Source organism: Coturnix japonica, chromosome 2, assembly GCF_054131305.1.
Source record: "Coturnix japonica strain WE chromosome 2, WE-NBRP24, whole genome shotgun sequence".
In the NCBI taxonomy this organism is placed as follows: domain Eukaryota; kingdom Metazoa; phylum Chordata; class Aves; order Galliformes; family Phasianidae; genus Coturnix; species Coturnix japonica.
In genome coordinates, this window is record NC_140664.1 from 41888050 (window position 1) to 41912533 (window position 24484).

Here is a 24484-nt window from a genome sequence, read left to right on the forward strand (position 1 = left end):
AAACATTGCTTTGCCAGCTTGAATTCGCTCCAGCCATTTTGATGGAGTATCTTTGCACTTGCAAAGCTTTGCACATGGGAGAATGATGTCTGTTCTCATACCGACAGCCAAAAAACTCAGATTCAGTATGAACTTTGTATTGCTTGCTCTGCGATCACATGCCAAAGTTTCTTCTAAGTAATCAAAGAGTGCACAAATCCAACACTGAAGATGATTTAAGCATGGCCAAAGAAGCTGCCACTACCAGGAGAAAAGCCGGTGCTGGTAAATTGAACAACTGTTTATACCTGCGATTATTTTGACAAACGGTCTCAAAATTTCATTACCATGGAAACATCTATTTTCTAAAAATGACTCATTTACTAACATACACATATTGTGTCCTACAGCACCAAGAACAAACCGTCTTATAAGGAGAAAGATGTTGGATTAGGCAGTCTATACAATTGAATGACACCCATCATTTGATCATTGTGGTCAAAATGACTACAGAGCCCTATATTGCCTTCACAGCACTTTTGAAAAGGAAACGTTACTTCTCCTGTGTGGTTTTTACACAGCATTTCAAAACTGTAGCAGGTCTTTGTCTTCAGATAGCTTGAGCTCTACAAAATATATATCAAATTTTAACTCAGCACATGCAAAAACAGGTATGTCTCCTCCAATGAACATATACAGAGATATCTACAGAAGAGTTTTCCATAATACCAAAAAGAAGCTCCTCAAGCCCATAAGTCAGGAAGAACATCCAGTAAAACTTTGTTATTAATTAAACATCACCTACAGGAATGAAATCTTGAATGAACCAGCATAAACAAAAAATAATAATAATCTGAAAATCAGCAAAATAAGAGCAAGTGCCTGCCTCTGCCTGTTCTTAACGTCATTAGCAAACAAATGTTTTTCTCTATTTCTATTGAAGAAATGTGGAAAAGAAAAGGCAGTAAGAGACAAATGTTATTTCTGACTCTTGTACTTTAATGCTCTAAACAGAAGGTGTATCATTTGATCTCAATGCCGCCAACTTTTGGGGACATAATATTTTCATAAAAGCCATTTGAAATCTCATATGACAGAGTGGGTAAAGAAATGGGTTCAGAGAGGAATTGATCCACAAAAGCCAAAAGGTAATTTCATACAAGACTGGATGGACACATTTTCCTTGGCAGGCTCCACGAATTATCATTAGTAAAGTATATGGGGCCCAGCAAATGGCAAAGACACACACAATTATGGCAAGCGACTTCGCAATCTTCTTGTCTCTTTGCAGTCTTGACCGTGAATTCGCACAGAAAGATGAAGAGAAGTCCCTTTTGACAACCACAGGACTCACTGTTGTTGGAGATGTACAGTTAGATACCAGTGATGGTCTCGATGACCTCATTACTGATGAAGTACTGTCCTCTGTTTCTGACAAAGAAGGTCCTCGCCTCAGGAAAAAACAAAACCTCCAGGACTCACTGCTGCTCCCTGGAGACTCGCAGTATTGAATGCTGCCGCGCCGCTGGCGTCTCTGGATGTTGTGGAAGATGCTCACGTTGAAGTAGGTGACTGAGATCAGCGGCACAAAGAACTCCAGGGTGGATGCACACAGGAGGAAGTACCAGTTGTTGAAGAACTCGGCATAGCACTGCCCCTCCTCTACCATGCTGCAGCCAGACACGTACTCCCAAAGGAGAACTGCCGGAGAGTAGAGCAGGAAGGCAAAGACCCAGATGGCCACCATCTTGACAACAGGGCTGGACATCATTCCTTGCTGGGCTCTGTAAGATACCTGTGAGAAAACAAACAAACAAACAAACAAAAAAAAACTTGTTGCATATATAGGAGCAAAAACACAAAGAGAAGTAGCCTGAGAGGAGCTTTGCGTAGTATTTACTAACTCAGAACTGCAGCTTCAGTGATTACATGAAGCTCATTCGGGCAAGCTTAATTTATTGATGTTAACCTAACATGCGGTTGTCTATGTAACAGTAACAAGTATTAGAGTCCTGGTTCAGGCAAGAAACAATCTTCCATCTGTGTTAGCAGTACCTTGCAATTTGGTACGCCTTGTTTGAGACATCTGCAGTCTGAACTGGCTGAATAATTAGCGTTTTATGGTTGCTCAGAGAATGATTCCCATTCATTGATAACTGCACTGGTTTGTGCAGCACTTTAGAAGCATGTAATGCTGGATGTGTCAAAGTGGTCAACAGAAAATATGGCCCATATTCAATGTGCACCTTTGAAAACTTGTTTATTGCACACTTCACAAACAGGCAAAATCCAGCCCTACACAGTAGCTGTTAGCTGATGAAAAGATAACATCACTTTTTATCTTCCTTATCCCCAGCCTGTGGGCCAGTACATATTCTCCACTGTTCCAGAACAGGCAAATATCCTACAGCTCACACCATCCTCCAGGATAATAGAGTGAATGCATAATTTGGAAAGCTAAGATAGACATCCCGTTGAAAACAAGAGTACAAATTACTATAGCTAAATACTATCATACAGATGTCTGTAAGCATTTCTACCACTTGCACAGGTGCACTCAGCTTTGCATCTTGTGGGTGCTGAGTTTTTATGTTTCCAGTGGATTTTTTTCTCATTTAAAGTAAAATAAGTTGAAGTAATTATAATTAAGAAAAATAAAGCTGAAATTTAATCGCATGGCATACTGACATTTTCATAGGTCAGCAAAGAGCTGGACATCATTCCTTGCTGGGCTCTGTAAGATACCTGTGAGAAAAGGACTTGTAACTTATTAAAGTAACTTGTTGGAACAAAATAGTATAAAATAATTACATAATGAAGCCAAATACAGTATTTGTTCTACAGATTCCTTGTTTCCTAGAGCAGCCTCTCTTTTTAAACACCCCCAAAAATGCTATTAATCTTGCTCATAAAATACTGTAGTTCTGCAATTTATTTAATATCTCAGGATCAGAAACGTGTAGAAGTTATGATGGCCTAACTACTGCTCTAGGTATAAATGAACACAGCTTGGTTTCATCATGATTGCAGTAAGGTAGAAATGAGGAATCACTTCATGATTCACTAAATTCTCATGCTTGTAGGAGAGTGAAAGCAGCTGTGGCTGCGCAGGCAAAAGCAGAAGCTTTCTGTCTTAGACAGGTTTCTATGAGAAACTGCAAATACCAGAGATTATAATTTTCAGCATTATTTCCACTTGCCATAATAGAAAAATCTATAACCAACATATGCTTTAACATGTCTTCTTATTGAAATATCCCATTTTTACATTCACTTTACCGTATAAACATATTGTTGCGTTGCTAAAAAAGTTGATGTTTTGATGTCTACTCAGACTTCATTCATTTATATTACAATCTACCTTTAAAAATCCATGTTTAAAAAAAAAAAACAAAAAAAAACCCAAAACAATAGGAGTTAAAATTATAGCATTCAAAGTTAGAAACTATCAAAGTTAAACCTATCCTTGTGTCAGACAAACATTCTTGCTCTTGGAACTCAATCTTTCAACTCTCAAGATGATCAGCCAATGAGAAGCTGGACAACTACATATAATACATACTGTTCAATATTTGTCTTTACTGAGATTTAGAACTATCTTCCTCATCAACTTCCTGTTCTGTTCATTAGTGTAGCACCTGCATGTTATACAAATATTCATGAGTGTTGTCTTCATTAATTTTCATATTAGGTGCAAGGGACATTACTGTCCCCATTTTATCAGTGAGAAGCAGAGTAATGGCACATTTTTACAGGCATTATTTCAGAATATCAGTTTAAAACCTCTAGGTCTAATGTTTCAGACTCCTTTACACCACCTTAAGCAGCAGTTCAGAGCACAGCTCCAGTTCACTTCATCCACAGTAGCAAATTTGCAGCCCTATGCAAGACCACAAGCATCCCAGTTTAGTAGGCAGATAACAGGAAGCTCAGCATAACTTCATAAAAATTGAGTGAAATGACTGGACCTGACCACACATCAGCAGCAGAGCTGATAAGGAAGCATGACCTCTTTTGAACAAAAGGTTACACATTCTTGGACTCATTCCATTCTAGCTCCCCAAAGGAGAAAAACAGAAGGTGATTATATATGCAGACTATCAACAGTGTTTAAGTTCATGGGCTCTGGCTAGGTTGCAGAAGACCTTGTAATTTACTTTTTTCACATTCTGAGCTCTGCTACTTCATTAATATATTTCAATACTGCAATTTGTTAAATACGGGGATTTTCATACATTTCTCTTAAAAGGAAAACAAGCAACAAAATACCAGCCAACCTTAAAACCACAACACCAAAGGAGAAAGAGATATGAAACTGTATCAGCACTTCCCAAACAAGAAACAACTGATCTCATACACAGCTCATGCCACTCTAGCTAACAGACTCATCAAAAGCAAAGGATATTGGTTGTCCTCCATCTGAACTTAATTCCAAGTAGAGCTCAAAAATGGTGAAAACTGATATTTAGTAGATACCTTCTGAAGTAGAAGAATGATAGTAAATCAAGGAGCACCTCTCCCCTCTGCACATTTTGTTCCCTTCTATTAATTTAGAAGGATTTATTTCCATGCCACTGCTAACTGGCATCATGTCAGTCTCTTCTGGTGGTAACACAGATCATCTGCTCTCCAGTCAGTCCATCCTATGTCTCTCTTCATATCCCCTCCTCCATAAAAATCATGAAATCATTAGGGTTGGAAAAGGTCACCGAGACCAACTAGTCCAACCATCATTCCATCCCCACCATGCCCACTAAACCATGTCCCTCAGTGCCACATCCACATGGTTCTTGATCACCTCCAGTGACTGTGACTCTGCGACCTCCCTGGGCAACCTGTCCCACTGCCTCACTGTACTTTCAGACAGGATTTTTTTTTCCCAATATCAAACCTGAACCTCCCCTAGCATAACTTAAGGCCATCACCTCTAGTTCTATCACTGTTACCTATGAGAAGGTGCTGACCCCCACCACACCATGGTCTCTTATCAGAGTTGTAGAGAGCGATAACAGCTGGAGAGCACCCATGAAGGAGGGAAACACTAAAATCATGAGAAAGGCTTTATCTTTTCTCTAACTCCCAATGCCATAGCACTTACAGCCAGGAAACATGTAGGAAAGCTCTTTTTTTCCAGTATAATTTGTTTATTGTATCGGACAAAAAAAAATCTTCAGAGAATTTAGTTGCTTGTGTCTACCTAATCTCTATCAAGTCTTAGAAATTTTCAGAGGCCAGGAAAAAGAATCTCCAGGGTGACCTTTCTGCCATAGTTTATGCAGCTATTACAATGTAGTGAAACATCAGAGTTTCTCCTGTACAATAACAGTGCAACAGTGATGGCTGGCTTAGCTTCTGGGGTATTTGTGAATATTGAGTTTTACAAAAATCCCAAAATACATAAAGAAAATTAGAAGTGTTCTTACCGCTTTTGTAACTGACAGGAAACGGTCATAGCTGATAAGGACAATGTTAAACACTGAAGCTGAACACACAAGATAGTCCATAAGCAGCCAGAGCTTGCATAGTCCTTTTCCCAGGTGCCAGGTCCCTGTCAGAGCATAAGGGATGTATAGTGGCATGCAGAAGACTCCTATGGAAATAAACAAATTGCATATGTCAGACAGCACCACAGTCAGGGCTTTGCACGCACAGAAACATTTCCAAGGTATCTGACAACAAAAGGGATGCTGACTGAAATTACCAGGTGGAAAGCCCTGCATTCTCATGTAGCCAATGAAGACTTGGCCACATCCCAGGCGCCAGTAACATTCCAATGTTTTACGTGTTTAGATAATTTTAGATTTAGCTCTTAATACAGCATGCTGCTGTAAAAGATTCTGAAGAGAATCAATGCCAGGTAAGCTGTACTTCTCCCCTTGGCAGAGGCAATTTCATACTTCTCAGATGCCAGTACTTGTTAAATGTGGTGCAAGACTGCAAGCAGGACAACAGAACACCATCGACTGGCTTTATAGTCACTACTGTTTTTTCCTCCCCATGCCACAGTGCAGGAACTGCTGCCATTGACAAAGGCTCAGTGCACAGAGCTCTGCCTGGCAGAAGAGGACTTAAAAGCAACAGAGGTAGGAAACCCAGCAAAGGACATGATAGGCTCAAGCTGGCATTTGCAGGACTCCTTTAACCCTGCTGATCTGCAGTTTGGATCAGCTACAAAGAGTTGCTTTAACATTTAACAGTTCAGATAATTTCAATACATCAGTCTTAAATTGCACACTACACTTGCTTTTTAACTATACTTTTTTTTTTTTTCCCCGAAGTTTCAAAATAAACTGTGTTGCTACTTATACATACATATATAATCTTGAAAATAGCTTGATTTGATATTTTGGTTTATTGATACAAACACACATTTCTAAGAAACGACTCCAGGTAGTGCAATACTTAGCAAAATATTTAAAAATACAGTTAATCACTATTTAGTTGCCAACCTCAAGTAATTATCTGATTACTCTGCTACAGTAGATTGAAACATCAACAACATATGCAAGATACCCCAGATAATGTATATGGTATGTGGTATGATTATTTAGTCTTCAGTTGACTCATTACAAGCAACTCCCATTTTTTATTATTCCCTATCAGTTCACAAATAATAGTGTTTGGGTTGTTTTATTTCCTGAAACAACAACATTAAATACTATCTATTTACAGAGATCAAATCCATCCCAACCAAAACCAGGTCACACCCACTCCCTATGATAATATATCTCTGTAAAAAAGGAACATTACAAGAATTTATATGAAAAGTGATACATTATGTATCACATTATGATGCATTTTGAGACACAATAGGCTGCTGAAACACTTAACACAGCATCCATCATTCCATACCCTTCCCCAGGCCACACAGCTGGGAAATATTTCTCCAAGAAGAAATCACCCACCTACAGAAGACACCCTGCTCCCCTAACAGTATTGGAAAGCAAACATTACACGCTTCCCGTTGCAACTCACCCACTGCAAAGTCAGAAATGGCAAGGTTGAGAAAGAAATAGTTACTCCGATGCCTGAGATTTCTGTCCAAGATGAAAGCCAGGATCACCAGGACGTTTCCAAGGATTGTGACCAGAGCCAGCAGCACCATGAGCAGAGCCAGGAGCACCAACACACCCAGGGAAAACTGAGGGGTCGATGGCTGTGGGGACAACGTCCCGTTACAGGATCCTATCACACATGGAGTTTCAGCTGTGCTGTTGTGCATGTTGAGCATCCAGGTCAGTTCAGTGCAGGAAGAACCTTGCATTATCCAGAAGGCTGAGATTCATAAGAGCTGAGATGAAAAAGCTAATCGACATCCAAAAAAAAATAAGTTGTGAGGAAAAAACTGAAAGGTTCTGGTAACAGGTAAATATTTTTCCTAAGATTTTTTAAATTATAACAAATAATAGCACATCTGTAACCATATGCATCTGTAGAAGAGTTACCAGAATGAGATATGCAGTACTTCAAAGCTTGTATTTTAAAATGTAAGTTCTTGTTTATGCAACTTGATACTTATCGTGGGAGATCATGAGGGCTGATGGAAGATTCTCTCCTCTCCCTCATTTCCCTCCCTTCCTCTCAGAAACACTTTGCTCATTAACGTTACAGACCTCAGCTATTTCAGGAAACTATTTCTTAATCTCAGGTTCATACCGTTACGAAATGTGATGAGGAGTTTCACAATGAACTTCAATAGGAGTAGGCCTCTCCTTCCACACTGGTGGGAAAAATCACAAGTCTTCCTTCAGCACTTAAGTTTTTATAAGTAATGAATTCACTTGCAGAGAGCTGTAAGCAGTACACAGTTGTAAAAATAAAGATCAATCATATTTACTACAGGTTCTAAAAACACTTTAGTGTTTAGACATTTACATTTGAGAAGTGTTGGCCATCATGTCTGTGCTTCTGTTGTGGGAACAAATTCATCAGCATCTGCTAAGCACTTGAGCTGAATGTTTGAACGGCAGCAGTACAAAAGTACAAAAACTTTGATATGTGTATACATAGCTGCACAGCATGTGCATGTATTTCTGCTTTTAGCTTAATCTCCTTTCCAGGTGATGCTGGAAATGTAGAAAACACACTTAGGCTATTGGCATTCCAGTGTGGAACCAGATGATGAGCTTGATGATCCTTGCAGGGCCCTTCCAACTCAGGCTGTTCTATGGATTTATGCATTAGATTACAGTTATTGCCCATCTTCTACTAGCAGTACCGAAGCTGATGTGAAATCTGATGTCTCAGATATTGAAAATTGAGGTCAAATTCAGGGTTCATCTAACCCTGTGTCCTGTCCACCTCAGCAGCCAATAGCCTAAGGAAGAGGATAAGGACACAGCAAAATGTATTGCTGGTGTTCTCCCCCCACCTCTGGTGAATCTTAGCTCAAGGCACTGACAGATACCAAAAGTGACATACAGCCACTTTATTTTCACTTTGCTAAAATCACTAAGTTTTTTGCTTTTGCAGGTTGCTGATAAGAAAAGACATCACAGGAACTCTGAGCCCCGTAGGCCTCTAAAGGAGGGTAACTCCTGTGCAGTCTAAGCCAGAGTACAGCAGGGAAATTGCCATGCTTACTGACAAATCACAAATCCTATGCAAACTGTTAGCGTATCCCAATTATACTCACTCCCCCTTCCCTTATACATAATATAACCAGTCCTTTTTGAGCAGTCTCACCTTCTTACCACAGGACAACACCACAGTCACAACCCATGGGAAGGAGCACTGAACCCAGAGCAGCTCACTTGCACACAACAAACCTGCTTCATACCTTCATGACTGGACGCCATAAACTGCATGTTCATATCTCCTAGAGGAAAGTACAATGCTAATCCAATAAAAAGGATAGGAAATTTCTATTCATATAAGCAAGCTAGACAATAAATAAGCGAGCATTTGTCAGCAACATAAAAACTCAAGTCTAAGGAAATTTGGTTCTTGTTTGTTTCTTAACTAGCCAGCTGCACTATACACAGTGGTAAAAGTGTAAGGATCAAAGTATACTGCATGTGTCTGCTGCCACTTCACTCTGCACACAGTAGGTTATTTCTGTCCCTCAGTACCAGTCCCAGCACGAACATCCTAACACATCTCAGGTACTTCAACCACAATACAAAGAGCCAAATTTTTGATCCTGACAGGTCATAACATTCTCGTATTACAAAGCAGAAACCATTGTAACCAGCTAAGCAGTAAGGATACAGCCTCCATGAAGCACAGCTAATAATCAAAAAAGAAATATCGCAAGGTTTTTAAGGTCACGGGGCCTATTTTCTAAGTACAAAATCCAGTGCTGCAAAACTCTCTGGAAAGCCACATGAAAACATTCTTAGAATAAAGGAAGTTGCACACACGAAAAAGGAAGAGGCCGCAGCTTTTCTTACTGAAATGTCCACAGGAAAGCTAGCCAGCACTTCATGTTCCTATTGAATGAAGGACAGTGAAAATAAACGCTCATTTCTATTTTGATAACCTACTTTCAGTGGTCTGTCACCACAATTTTAAGTCACAAGACATTCATTTCACTCACTGACTGCATGATCTATATGACTTACCACACCTACAATGCAGTTATCAACAACTGGTTTCTTCCATTTTGGAGTTTTACCATCATGCAACAGTGAAAAGATGAGGTTCTTGAGGACAAGGGACAGCAACTGCCAGAAGGTTAAAAACAAAACAAAAACCAATACCAGGGCACTTAGTGGTCACAAACCTCAGGCTGAACATGCGAAAGCACAGGCTTTCCAAGTCAGCTGTTAGTTCTGCATACTCTTTGGAAACAGGTCGTATATCAATATGTTAATGGCAACATACCGATTCCAGAAGAGTCCATCAAAGTATGGACAAGTACTTCCATGACCTAAAAAGTGCTAAGACTGGTACAAATAATAATAAATGCTATTCCTTCTCTGGGAAAGCTGCTATTTTGGTATTGCAAGTACAGATGTTAAGGCTGAACCAAAAGAGTTTTAAAAGGCAGATGAGGTAACAGAACAACAATTTCATGTGGTAAGAGATCAGATCAGGATCCAACTGCTAGAAAGTCTATGATAATATCCTTGTGGGCTTGTTTGGTTTTAAATTGCTTATTTTAGTGGTACCTTTCAAGTTACCAGAATGCTTAAGGAATATTTCTGTTGCTACACCAAACTCTGGAGTAGTTACTTTAGTTAAAGTTTGCCTTACACAAAGCTTTCCTGGGAATCCACACTGAACAGCTGCAGTGAACAGCTGAGTGGAAAAACATACCAGGCAAAAGGTTTATACCAAATGGGTTGTTAAATAAGCTAGTCTTAAAAACATGCCTTTAAATGATGTTTCTACTGCCAGAGAAATATCACTAAAAACACCCACGGCCTTGATGCTATTATATGAGTAAAATATATCAGGTGAGCCTAAGAACATATCTGTGACTCAAACACCCAGTATTAATAAATCACAAAATTGAGAAATCAACTCGAAGAGAAAAAATAGAGAGACAAAAAATAATTAATATTTTCATACAATTAAATTTCATCCTCTGCAAATGAAAGGTAAATATATCTTATTTTTAGAAAAATAAATAATAATTAATAAAAGCTAAATTGCAATATGAAAATTAGCTGACAAAAAGTCAGCTCTATTATGCTCTAGAGAAAAGTCTGGAAGTTAATGAGAGGAAAACCCAACCACTTTTTTTTAATCCCCCACACTCCCAATCTACAGAACTCATTTCAGAACATTTACTAGTGTTTACAACTAGCTGTAGCAGTCTGATTTCAAAATCCCCATCTTCTTTGTTGAAATCACTGGTTCTTTTAGTTACACAACACTCAGTCTTCAAGCTGTCAACATGCTCCGGGAGTCTGCTACTCAGAGTAAAACCTGCAAAGAAATTCTGAAGAAATTTCACCATATTTCATCACTCATATTCCTTCCTTGTGTCATCAGGCAGGTGCTAACTAGCATGAGAACTCCATAAGCAGGACCAATACCATATAGCACTGGCCACCATTTTTACTATTAGATATTGAAAATTTAAAACTTCCCAAGTAACCTTGGCCTTTGAATAACTTCAGTCTCACTGTCAACACAACAAACTAGTGAATTCAAGACCTAACACAAGACAGATATTTGAGTTTGAACTCAAAACCATGACAAATGAGTAAACAATCTGCACTTTCAATCAGTAAGCCATCACTGAGGGGAGGAAATGGTACAAGAATATAAAAAGGTTGTATCTAAGTTCTACTACAGAACAGCATAAGAAATCACAGAACAAGATGAAAAAATAGATATAGCTTTACTAAATTCTCTTTCGAATACAAAACTTGGTGTTTGATAAGGCATTAGTGTCCATGTTTCCTTTCTATAAATATGTGCAAAATAATCTTTCATCATTTTCAAAAATAAATTAGTAAATTAGTGTTCTGTCCTCTTCTTGTTGTCCTTCCTGATCTTTTTGCTCTTTCCTGCTGGTTTGGATGATTCTTCCTGAAATGAAGAACAAGCATATCAAGATTTAAAATAACATTCTTATATTCAAAGTCTATTCTATACAAGAATTATTTTAAGTATGAAACATTTGTAGTTCACTAATACTCACTACAGTTCTGAACTTTTTAAATCCTTTAGTTTCATCATTCTGCCTGCTTCTCTTGCTATTTAGAAACTTCTGCCTTTAGCAGTGTTAAACTTAAGAGACATAACTACAATAACAAAAATATACAGTATAAAAATATAAATGCCTCCATTTTAAGTGGCAAAAACTTACCGCTGAATGTACGTAGTTGTATTCCACAAGTATATTTCTTGCACAGTTGTTGATATGTTTAAAACGATCCGGTCCTAACAGAATACCTCCATACCAGCGGGATACCACAACTAACACATTCTGGACATTCAGAATCTGTTAAAAAAAAAAAAGTGATTTTTTAAAAATTAAACTAGTTTTATTGCTGATGTCTTCCTTAACTACAGAAAAAGTCTACTTGTTATTAAGAAATCAGCACCAGGTCTGTATCACACATTGCACAGAAGTCATCAGAAGGTAACAAGACAATTCAGTAAGTTTCACTGACCAAATTTCTACTGAAAACTAAATTCAAAGTGAAAAGGTGAATCCAGTGAAGATGTTTAATATTAATAACAGCCAGAGAACAGGTACATAAGGCATGGTTCATCTGGGTATCTAAAATGCCAATTCAGGGATCCTTGTGAGTCACCACCAAGTTGTGATATATTCTACAGTTCTGTTGAATTCTCTCCTACTGTTTTCATACAAAGGACTTAGCAACAACAGGTAGATAATTCAGATAATCTCTGAATTTTCAGGGTTTGAATCAGCATACCTTACAGTTGCTTTCTGAAACCGAAAATGCATATGTAAAGTTCATGTGACACAATTTTATTAGCAATTAGTATCAAAAGGAACTGAATAAGCTTCATTTTTAAGACCATCAATAACAAAACGAAGAACAGACCTATGCAGAAGCAAAAATTCCTTTTACTGAAACTAAAGGCATGAAGCATGGAAGACCTCAGCATCTTTATTTGTTACAACACCTAAATCCAGCAGCAGCACAAACTAGTAACAGTGTCTGACAGTCTTGCTAAAATGTAAGAACTATGTTATGGCATGGAAACATCTAGTGATAATCATCATTAGTTAGTAGACTGAATTTGTTCCCTCTGACTAAGGCATCTAAATCTATCAGAGGTCTTCAGTTACAAGAGCTGTGCACTATTTCACTAATACACACAGATGGACAGACAGAACAATCATGGCTTTATTTGCTTATTGCAGAGCAAAATGTTGTGGTCTGCAAGACAGAAAGTGCTTTGGTGAAGTGGAATATGAGGAAAAGTCCTTAAAACCATGTATCTATAAAACAGGTAAATAAACATTCATCTTCATTAAGGAGGAAAAATATGCATTTATATGTCTAATCTCAACAATCCTATCAGAAGATTTAACCTTTGGGAAGACAGAAATATTATCATTGTTTTAAAACTTAAAGGATAATGTAAAAAAATGAACTAAAATAAAAAGAAGGGCAGTTTTTGTGACAGGCATTTTCTATTCCCCATTTACTCATCAGTCACAGAGTCACTTTATACCATCTTTTCATAGTAAACAGGATGTCAAACGTAGTTGGGAAATACTTTAACCTTAAGTGTAAAAGAATAATAAATCTAAAAGTTTTTTTCTTGTAACCAGAAAAGTGCTACCTTGACAAAAGTGTTTATCTAAAACAAAATAAGATCTCTACTGCAAAAGAAGAACTATAACTACAGCAACAATAACTGTATTATACTACCTTATTTTTAAGCCCATATCATAAGTGTTTACAGCAGAAGAATTAAGAGAATTACATAAGCAACTAGAAACTGGCCCTTAAACTACTTTAATCTTCTCCCATTAATGAAAACTGCACTTTCCTCATCCCTGTCGAGGTATAATTCCAAAGCAAAAATATTCCCAGTAATGAGTACTACTAACAGAGAGATATGATCCATATAGTTTAGATGCATTCACATTTAAAAGGCAAAATTTAGTGCCATTCTAAACTGCACTTGTATGGACTGCTAAGCACTTAAACGCTGTAAGTCTGCTAAATTTCAAATGTATACATTAAAATACTGAGAAAGAGTTGATGGGCTCAGGATAAATTGAGGAACAGTAACTGCAAAGTTGCTTCCTCATACTGCTAATATTACAGCTGTACACTCACGCTTATCAAGTAAGCTTAATTTATGTAACATATGCAAGTATTCCAAGTCAGAGTTGAGTTACTTAGAAAGCATCAAAAAGTTCTAAACTAAGCAAACAAAACATATAAGTAAGCAAATGATAGGTAAAAAAACCCCTTGCTCTAATTGTGATTTGAATCTAAAATCAAAATACAAAACAGTAATTACTGTGCTGATAAGGTTAAGAGACTTGAGGCATAAGGTGTATCCAGCTGTTTCCTAAAGTTAGGATATTTTACTTATGGCTTTACAATGGGTTGATCATGTCAGTGAATCAAAATCTAGATTCAGTGCACATTTAGCAGTAACTTTACCAAGGCTTTATTTCCACACCTGAAAACTACAACATATGTGAATCTGAGGGCTAAAGACCCAGAACTGGAAACAGCACTAAGAAATGGATAAGACAATCAGAACTACTTGACTGCCCCACTCCCACTGACTTTTTCATTCAAAGCCCTACTCTGCAAGTTCAGATGGAACAGTCTTCTCATTACAAGTATTCACGGAAACTGAAGTAAAGGTTGTGCAAAGGTCAATGGTTCATCCTGCTAATCACCTTGTTCCAGTCTTCACTTTCTTTATACCTTACACCAAATAGAGGATTCAAAACATATTTCTCTTCTAAACAATTCCAACTATTACCATCATCCATGAAACATTTATTTTTATGATCCAAGATTTGGAAAACTCAACTCATTACATGCCTACAACAGTCTATGCATTTTTCTTTGGCTTCAGAGAAAGCAATCACCTACTGGGCTAATAGAAAAGCAAGAATTACAAAAAAAATCTGCTGTAGGTTTATTCACACAGCAGTGGTTTTTGAAACCTGATGAAGATTACAGAAATTAATCTCTGACTTCTCATAACCTGCATAAGATGAAGAAGACGTCCACCAGCTGCTGTCTCCCCATCATCTTCACAGTCCTGCAGGAATGTGTGTTTATCTTCACAGTATATTCTTTAAAAGTATATAGAAAGAAAGGCATAAGCATAAAACCAATTCCAAAAATATCAATCAACTAACATTGTAAGCAATTAATGAAGTCTCAGAAATCTTTCAGAAGCATCAATTTTGCTTCTTCACTACGGATTCTCACATCAAAACAGGATGAAGCTTAGGGTAAACCACAAATATTATCTGTACAAATAAAAAATGTTGTGAAGATTTTACATTATTTTAGTTACTTCAGGTTAACTCCATATTCATTACTAGTGTAAAGTTCCCCAAAAGAAGAATCCCTAGGTTTTTATTCTAATAATTTTACTTGGATTAAACCAACAACATCAGATATAGGTTCAAAGGATGGTATGCACACACAAGTTAAAAGAAACCTGACAAAAATACTATTAGTAATTAGTTACCTCTATATTTAACCAGCAAAACTATTACTGAAACTCAGCTTCAAATTCACAATTCTGTTTACTGAGCCTTCCTCTAAAGCAGAGCTGTGACAGAACGTGGTAGTATGCCTGAGGGCACTCCAGGAGACTTTGCTGCATGCTGCTTTATACAAAAGCCAGGTATAAATTTCCAGAAGAGATGCTCACAGATTTTCTGTTTTGTCATCTAATTGATTTAATAATATTTGTACTTAAGTTTAATACATGTGACACAATGACAAAGACGCTACTCGCACTGGCTAGAAAACACAAAGCAATAACTACACTTCTTTTGCTATTCTGAAGTGTTTAGATGGTTTAAAGGAGTCAGATTAGCAGTAGTTCTCATTACAGAAACCTTTAACTTAAGTAGATGTGCTGGTGAAGTAAGCATTCATTTGCTCTTATTTCATATTTCATTAGGATCATCCCAGGAAGTACATGAATGGATCACTTTCAACATACGCCTTTTCAGCTTACTGCTTCCTCCAGTAGAAAGGGGCTCTTTTTATTTCTCCTTACTTTCTTCAGAAAATCTGCATCACTATCTGGATCCTTAGTGCTGTGCTGCTTCACTATCTTTACATTTTTTCTTATTACATAAACTGCTTTCTTTTTCTCAAGTTCAAAATAAGTCCTAACATCGTCAAGACACACATAGAAAATTTAACCCCATAATGACTCACTAGCAAGGAATTTCTTGGGTGGGTTATACCTTTCTCATGCACAGCACTCACCTGGCAAAGAATAGCATAAAAATCATGATCTCTCACCTGTATGCGTATATGTTGTGGGTGGCGCTTGCAATTTTCTTATTCTCATATAATTTTTCAAGAACTCTCTTTACCTTAAAAACAAAATTAAAAGATTATAATGGGGGATTTCACATTCACCATCTCATATCATTGTTAAACAAGCATCTTTTCATTACTACAGAGAAAGACTTCAACATTTTTAACATAAAATTAATTCAACATTCAATGTACTAGCCCAAGAAGGAGCACCACCATGCCAATACACTCATGCCAGTTCCAGATCACATTTCTCAGATACTAAAAACAGTTGATGAATTAAGGGATTCTCTGCAGGTCAGCAAGGGATCTGCTCATAAAAGGTACATAAGATCTTTAAACCACAGAGCAGTTCTTAGCTCCACCTAGGCCTTAATCCCTATGCCATGTTCAAGCACCACATACGTTTTAAATGTCAAAATACATCAGAAAAGGAAAAGCAATGATACCAAACCTAATAGCACTATCAACATTTCCCCATATGTTATCATATTTATTTAACTATCTACAGTGTTATTCTGGCCTTCACTACTGACAGTTGCATTAGAAGCAAAGCTCCATTACTAAAATTTTCAATAAAGGAATTTACAATGCAATCAGTCCTGTCTTAAAATATCAAAGACCATCACAGCAACATACAAACATGAAGATAAAGCATTATCGGTACACAACAGTCACTTCAGTTGATAAAGAAGCTTTCAGTATAGGTACAATGTTCATCCCATTCCTCACCTCTTTCAACTTTCTTTCAGAAAAAGGAACCCATGCCACAGTAAAGCTACTCTGCAGTCTGCAGACCAATCATTTTACACAGTACAGCAAGACTCTGAAACAAGCTGGATTTGACACTCAGGAAATTGCACTACTATGCATATTCTAAGTATAGGTGGACTTTCAAAAGAAGTCTTAAAACATGCAATTAAAAAAGGGCATTAAATCAATGATTCCAATTTCTTTCCTGTCCAAAGCAAAATAGCTCATAAAATCTCACATTTCATAAAGACTGAAAACAGCTAATAAAGCCTCTAAATTACAGTGATACTCTAGTGAAAATGGTAATGCATTAAGTATTTTTTAAAATTGAGCTATCCCACATTAAACCTCAAGTACAAAATTACTTTCACTTTGGAAGCAGTAAGAGAACGGTTCAAAAAAGTTGAAGGCTTGTCCAAAAATTGTGATGTATTCAGACAGAAAAATAAGACAGATGACAAGATGGATATGAAAGGCACAGAAACATTTTTGGACATATAAAAATAGAAGTCATAATAATATCTCTTCAAACTCAAGAAGCTGAAGACTACTAGAAACGCGTACTACAAGCAGATACAGTGCAGAAGTATCATTTAAAGAATATACAGCTGTAGCACAAAAACCTAAATGAATGTACAGTATGTACAAAAAAAACTACCCCACAACATCAGCTCAGCTTAATAAATTACTGCCTTCATATAGGGAATTACACTATTAAAAATCTGTTAATCTGTCAAGATTAAGTTCAGAGTTGCTGAGCATGTGCTTCCTAGCTGCTAGTTGATCTAACCCACCTGGAACTGCAAAAAGCATTCGACAAGATCTGCTACCAAAAAATCTTGAAACAAAAGGGAGAACTGAGGAAAACACCCACAAGGTTTAACTCTTAGTTAATGACAAGAAAAGATGATTACATCAGTAATTTCCACACTGAACAGGGATCAAAGGAGACAGATGTTAACAGATGCAAAGGGATGTACAAAGTGACTGAAATTAGTTTAAAAGTCACATTTCAGTGTTCTTACATAGTACAGAATAAGGGATAGCAACACCTACCTACCTCCAATATAAAACTGGAAACTACCAGGATGCACTGCAGTTGATACTTAGGAGTTATTCAGCCAGTAATGGAAGGCAAAGACAGATGACTACTCAGATGATAGTGACACATAAAGAAAGAGGTATTCAACTAACTGCAAGTATTTCAGTAACATTTGGTCAAGCTCAAAGTACAGACAAAAAAAAAGAGTGATCTCTACTAACTTGTCTGGGTGTCACCACAGGAGCCAGATGTGCCTGGAAAGTACTCCTTCGATCTGTGAGTGGGTTTCCGTGATGTATCACTGGCAGTTCTTCATCTACGGATCACAAATAAGGAAGGGTTCATTTTCTTTAATGGCACAGAATCACAGATCACACAGAATCACAGAATGACCCGGGTTGGAAGGGACCTCAAGGATCATGTAGTTCCAACCCCCCTGCCTGGCAGGGCCACCAAACATACACATTTACTAGATCAGGTTGCCCAGGGCCCTGTCCAATCTGGTCTTGAACACCTCCAAGGATGGGGCATCCACAACCTCCCTGGGCAGCCTGTTCCAGGGCCTAACTACTCTCCTAGTGAAGAACGTCCCTCTAACATCCACCCTAAATCTTCCCTCTTTTAACTTAAAACCATTTCCCCTTGTCCTGCTACTGTCACTGAAACAACATATTTGGCTACATACCTAAGGAGTATCTAAACTTTAAAAAAAAAAAAGATTGGTTAAAGCTATGTTCAAAGTGATGACAAGCAGAACCACCAGAAACATAAAGGGTTATTTGCAATCATTATTATTATTAATTATGATTTTTTATGATGTTAATTTTATTCAAAAGCTGAGTAGAAAAACTGAAACTTAAAGGTCACTCTTCCCTGAATTATTTCATTGCAATTAACAAAAGAAAACACCTTTACCTTCTTGACTTTCAGATGTGATATAATTTAAAATTTCTACTGGATCTTCCTGAACAGCCTGATAGTCCAGGACAAAATCATCCCCATTGTCTTCATCAACTTCTTCAGTGGTTTTCTTAATATCTGGTTCTATAAAAGCGTCAGTAGTAAGCAGACCTACTGTATACTTTTCTAAGAGATAAGCAATACAAATTTTCAAATTCTTTTTCTATTAAATAGCTGTTCAGTTGAAATCTGCTTGCTAATAAGAAAAAAAATGATGAAATGCAGAATAATAATACTAATTCCATCAACAAGAAGAAATGCTTTGCCCATGATTTACTAAAATCACATTTAAAATTAGGAACAAAATAACTCATTCCATGGAGTCTATGCGTAATTTCTTCTGTTTTAATACTAATTAACACCACTTCTAAGAAGAAAATAACTACAATGCTTACTATTTGCATTCAGTATTTATAATGATTCCATTACTTTAATCTAAATACAGGAACCTTTTTTTCCCCCTCCCCTCCTTTTCTGTCCTTCATTATTCATGGGAATGAGCTAACATCCACTACATTAAAAATATTTCTATTTCCTTCTGCCACAAGTGCACGCAGACATGTCGCTCATATATTTCATGGCAGTTTAGCTTTTCAGTGTGGAGGAAAAAAAAAGAAAAGGAACATAATTTATGGGAAGAACAGCTGTGAATTTATAAAAGCCTCATTCATAGAATCATAGAATCACCAAGGTTGGAAAAGACCTAAAAGATCATCCAGTCCAACCATTCACCTATTACCAATAGCTCCAACCAAACCATGACTCTCAACACAACATCCATTGCTGTTAAGAGTAACAGCAGAAAAATTACTACAACTTCAGTCATGAAGCAACTTTTAATTGCAGTATAATAAAACTGAGTACTTTATTTCATTGCAACCACCCCCTTCCTTTTTATCTTCTATGCACTTTAAGAAAGGGAAGCTATCATGGTAATACAAGTCAAACCAGAGACTGTGTTCTCTTACCCAGATCAGTCAAAACTGAAAAAATTCCCAGTGAAAACTGGGAATAAATCTTTAACTAGCAATTAAATCTTACTTTGCAGCTGAACAAGAAGTAAACTGAAAAATCCATGTATTTCCTGAAGTACCTGAATTTGATGACTGTGCCTTTTCCACCAGAACTTCTCGTATCTTCTCCACCCATAAATAAAGAATACTTTCACCAAGGTTCTGTCTGGAAGTTAAAACTCAGAGTCAATAAGTAATTTTTTTTCCCTTTCAGATTTCACTTAGAAAGTACCTACATTAAATAATATGCAGATTTCAGGCCTGCAGTAAGAGAACATTACAGTTTAGTGCAATAAGGAGCTTAGGCTTGTGGAAACTCAATGACTATCAGCATCATTACATACCCTATTGCACTTTTTTCATCATTAAAAGCAACAGTACTGGAAGAAAACAGACAACTGACAGAAAATTTCTGGTCTATAAAGTGAAAACAACTGTGAGTAAATTGGACAGCCCTTAGCAGTTTCAAATAAAATATTAAGCCAGTTCACCTAGTTTTTGAGCATGTGCTGGATTGGTTTTCAGAAAGTTCTGTACCGCCTGTGATGAGCTCCTTCAGCCACACTGCCCGCACCGACTCTTCCCCTTTATACCTGAGATACACGATTCTTAGATCAGCCTACCCTTTTCTCCCCCATCATGCTCTCAGTATATACACAGCAGGGGCTAATCCTGCAGGGCTGTGACAGTAGGTCAGTGGTAGCTGACACAGCGGAGCAGTAGACCAACATGCTACAATTCAGTGATGATAAATCCTATAGGAGAGGAAGGAGATGTAAGCATTAAGCTTAAGAGCCCTGAGCTGGCACAGACATGTATTCTGCTAATGGAAGAGGATGGGATAAATGCTTCGACACGCACAAGTTAAGAAACACTGCCTTAATGTACAGCAGGACTGAAACATCTCAAATTATATTTAAAATAGTGCCCTGAAAATTAACTTTCCAAATTATATTTTAACATGTTTACGATTTATGCGTGTTAGTCTCAAAACCGGAACTGAAAAATATAGAACTTTAGCCAACCCACAGCTTCTCTGTTAATAATTTTACTTTTACTGCCACCGTCTGGGGCAACATATAAATACACACCAGTAACAAAATTGTATTTTAAAACACTTATTTTACATAGTGTATGCAGCACTACTGCCAAATGAAATTAGAAATTCAGCCAAATATATATAGTTTAAGAAAATGTCTCAAGCAAAAATGAGGAATTTGTGAACTTGCAGCTGTCCCCAAAACTTTGACAGACTCCAGAATGAGTGAAAACTGATTTTCTGCTGCTAACAGATAGAAGCATTCTTTTAATAATACATGAAGAACTATATTTGTTTTAACGATGGAATGAAAGATTACACAATGAATAAGATTCTTCCGTTGGATATGAGTAACCAGCAATTTCTATAGCTATAACCCAATTTCAGTTTCTGTCTATTACACTTAGACCCAAAGGTTACTTTTATAGACAGCTATTTATCTTGGCACTTTCATCTAAATCATGAAACAAAGCTTTGTTACTGGAAAAAAAGATAAATTAAATCTTACCAGAAGAGCATATGAAAAAATAAAATAAATTTAAATGTTTCCTATATTTTCAAGTTTTAAGAACTTTGAGCCTACCAAAACAGATTTATGACCCATTGCTATCTGCTTTTCTCTCCTTAAGAAGACATAGAGAGTCACCAACAGTGCAGTTCATACTGTTTGCAAAACAAAGCAATTTAGAACACTAGGGATTCAAAACTAGGTAAGCCACACACTGTAAATGATCCAGAGTAATTAAGTTTATCTGGCAACTATTTAGACAGTGGATAGATAAAAGGATATCACAAACACTGCGTACATCAGTAACAACCCCAGAAGGGTTTTAAAACACACTCTAAAAATGACACATACAGTCTGAAGTACAAACACATCCATTTCCTGCTGAACAAACAAAAACAGCAGATCATCCAGGGCTCCTTGCTAAGAAAGGGTGCTTAACAACCATGCTATTCCCCCCTGCAATGGCAAGATGCTCTAGACACCCTGAATGCTCAGGACAGTAGGAAGGACATACAGCAGCTCTGCCTCTGGTGGAGACTCCAAAGAAAACAGACAGAATCAAGGACACTGTTCTTTTTCCTCCACTTGAGAACTTTGAACTTCAAATCCTGACTCAGTTTTGCTTGATTAAATTATAAGAAACCCACATACCTGAAATAAGTTGGTAATGAGATAAAAATGAAACAAAAACAAACCAAACAAATAAAAAAGCCAAGTGTCTTTCTTATTTTATGACATTAAAACACATTTCTCAAGCAAGACACTCAGGTTTTATTATCTTGGGCACAGTCGTGCCTCCTTATGACATATTTTCATTTAGTTCATATCATACATAGATCTGAATGTATTAAATAAACCACATGAAGTTACTTCATTTAATATTCCAATTTCACAGCAATTTTAGAATATAATTTGAGTATTTCTTAATGTTATGCTTATTCTCATGCATCAAGAGTTCAGCTCGCTATTCACTGTGATAACGTGGTTTGCTATGTTACAGATTCTAGTTAAAAGACTCCGCTAATTGCACTTACTTCAAAACCTACCGACACCTCAATTCTGAAAGTATCCTGAGATTCTAAAGGGTCACAAATTAGGAGCCAAAATTAAGACGCCCATTCTTAAAGAGCACCAGGTCTAAACAATATAAAAGAAATTGCCAGAGTTTAAAACAATTCATTCTTATAAATGTTTAGTCAATTCATAGCATTGAATGTCTGATGGCTGCTGTATCAACGACTACACTCAATAGTTAAGCAGGTACCTAAAAGCACATGAGACTGAAAATACATCATCACTTTTTACAATCTTCCACAGACTGTAACTTACATATATATTTCTTCCAAGCTATTTGCTAGTTCAGTATAATCTTGTCCCCGAAGCCAAGGAGCACTAGAATAAAATAATAAAAATATAAAAGAGCAATGAAAATGGTGCCCATACTTGGATTCCAGCCCCCCAGGCCAGACCCCTCTACCCTCAAATCAGAAGTCAGGCTGACAGGCTCCTAATATCCTATTATATATCAGATGACTAGAGGAGAGTAGGGAAGGAAAAAGAGACATCAAGTGGCACATGCTCTGGTTCCATCCCAATCAGAATGAATACTCAGGCGAAAAGCACACCTGAAAGAAAGATCAATACAAGAGTGGTACACACAAGTAAGACATCTCTTTCCAAGACATCAAGCATCAACTACTCTATATCCACAGGCTAATTGCTGCCTTGACAGAACAATACTGTAAGAATTAGAGCTCTGAGAGATCGAACTATCTTCATGAGGCAGATTTGGAGGAGAAAATATAATATTATTGCTATGATCAGGATATTTTAAGTAAAAAAGCCATCTTAACTAAACTTCAACTTACACTTCAAACAATCAGCAATGGTAACTGTGTAAATAAATAATTGAAGGAAAGCAATTATCAGCAAGAAACTTCACTTACTTCAATTGATAAATAGGTGGCTCTGAAGCTGGGTATCCTGAAGGCAAAATCACCTGAAAGAAATCCAGGTTGAATATTCATTACATTATTCAGCTAGCTGAGCTTTACTGATGGATTCCAACATTGAGCTATTCAGTTAGATTGATGTGAATGTTGTTTCTGTACTTTGGAAAAGTAAATCTAGAAGCAGCTACAGATTCACTTGGGTGTCCTAACAAAGTCAATGTAAAAAACAGTATGTCTAAAGTGAGATTTTAAAGAAAAACACTGAAATATGGTTCCGTGGGTGTGGAATTGGGATGCATAAATACTGCAAACATCATAAGCAAGTTGTATTGCCATAGGAATCACAGAACAACGGAACTGCAGGGAATGGAAGATTCTCAAGAAATCACCGAGTCCAACCCCCCTGCTAAAGCACATACCCTTCAATAGGTTGCATAGGGAGGTGCCCAAATGGGTCCTGAATATCCCTATAGAAGGAGACTCCACAACCTCTCTGAGCAACCTGTTCCAGTGCACCATCACCTTTACTGTAAAGCATTTCTGCTGCATGCTTTTCTATATTTCTACTCATTGCTCTTGTTAAAATTCATAGGGGTCCTCCCTGCCCAACTCTCCAGTCTGTCCAGATCTTGTTGAGTAGCATCACAGCCTTCAGATACATTGGCCAATCCTCCCAGCTCTGAGAATCACCAGTGAAAAGTGTATTATAGATTCCAAGTAAAAAACTTCTTAACCCACATGAGCGGATACTACTTTAAAGGATTTCACTCAGACACAAGGTTTTGCCAGCCCAAGCCCCACAGCACACTGCATCAAACTGCCCAGCAGCACCGCACCTGCAGGCAGAGGGTCCACTTTGGTTGATCCAGACAGTCACCGATCTTAATGCAATAGATTTTCTCATCTTCATCAACAACACACCAATCTTCACCGTATATGGACGAGAGGGCTTCGATTTCGTCAATCTAGAGAAAAAGCAGCGTGTAAAAATCGTTAAGTTTATTAACAAACACGACAAAATCAGTGCAATAGACAACCATAAGAACTGAGGACTCTACAACTCTCATCCCCCTCCAGCCTCTCACCTGCTGCTGAGCCACCTCCGGGTTGCTCGCCGCCATCAGAGCTGAAAAGGACGGAAAGGGAGGGCAATCCCACTGCGCACTCTCCCTGCCGGCCGCTGGCTGCCTATCTGTCAGCGTGGCTGTGCGCTGTCATTGCCCTGGTACCGGTTCCGGCCGAACTGTTTGCACCGCCCAATTCTTACAGCAGGAGTTATCTTCCCCTTCTTGTGATCTGTCCTTCCTAGGGATAAACG

The 24484-nt window shown here is 37.5% G+C and overlaps 2 protein-coding genes across 6 annotated transcripts; both read right to left on the bottom strand.

Moving 5' to 3' along the window:
• Positions 1-957: 957 nt before the first annotated feature.
• On the bottom strand, positions 958-10398 carry LOC107310095 (histamine H3 receptor-like). 3 transcript variants are annotated; one of them, XM_085539575.1, is made up of 4 exons: positions 7636-7771; positions 6955-7284; positions 5403-5569; positions 958-1774 (listed from the first exon to the last, which is right to left on the bottom strand). In XM_085539575.1, the coding sequence occupies exons 2-4, from the start codon at positions 7241-7243 to the stop codon at positions 986-988; spliced, it is 1245 nt and encodes a 414-aa protein (XP_085395701.1). In that variant the 5' UTR covers positions 7244-7284; positions 7636-7771; the 3' UTR covers positions 958-985. The 3 variants fall into 3 exon arrangements, with proteins under 3 accessions (XP_085395701.1, XP_085395702.1, XP_015710922.2); XM_085539576.1 differs by having other exon boundaries at positions 6955-10398; XM_015855436.3 differs by lacking the exons at positions 958-1774; positions 7636-7771 and adding an exon at positions 2542-2724 and having other exon boundaries at positions 6955-7587.
• An 855-nt stretch (positions 10399-11253) lies between these two features.
• On the bottom strand, positions 11254-24303 carry IMPACT (impact RWD domain protein). Of its 3 annotated transcripts, none has more exons than XM_015855437.3 (11): positions 24252-24303; positions 24003-24131; positions 23161-23213; positions 22544-22606; positions 19748-19833; positions 18610-18738; positions 17916-18010; positions 15882-15955; positions 14596-14686; positions 11744-11878; positions 11254-11463 (listed from the first exon to the last, which is right to left on the bottom strand). In XM_015855437.3, exons 1-11 carry the CDS (start codon positions 24285-24287, stop codon positions 11392-11394), a joined length of 963 nt encoding a protein of 320 aa, XP_015710923.1. In that variant the 5' UTR covers positions 24288-24303; the 3' UTR covers positions 11254-11391. The 3 variants fall into 3 exon arrangements, with proteins under 3 accessions (XP_015710923.1, XP_085395707.1, XP_085395709.1); XM_085539581.1 differs by having other exon boundaries at positions 18610-18780; XM_085539583.1 differs by lacking the exon at positions 18610-18738.
• Positions 24304-24484: the final 181 nt, after the last annotated feature.

Bases quoted from the DNA above. Each gene is read 5' to 3' on its own strand.
- LOC107310095 (XM_085539576.1), bottom strand. From the start codon at position 7,243: ATGCAAGGTTCTTCCTGCACTGAACTGACCTGGATGCTCAACATGCAC. The intron at 5,570-6,954 runs GTGAGTTGCAAC...TTATTTCCATAG, and splicing joins CATTTCTGACTTTGCAGTGG to GAGTCTTCTGCATGCCACTA. The intron at 1,775-5,402 runs GTAAGAACACTT...GTTTTCTCACAG, and splicing joins TCCTGTCAGTTACAAAAGCG to GTATCTTACAGAGCCCAGCA.
- IMPACT (XM_085539581.1), bottom strand. From the start codon at position 24,287: ATGGCGGCGAGCAACCCGGAGGTGGCTCAGCAGCAG. The intron at 19,834-22,543 runs GTAAGTTACAGT...TTTAACTTCCAG, and splicing joins AGCTTGGAAGAAATATATAT to ACAGAACCTTGGTGAAAGTA. The intron at 18,781-19,747 runs GTACTTCAGGAA...CTTATCTCTTAG, and splicing joins GGCACAGTCATCAAATTCAG to AAAAGTATACAGTAGGTCTG.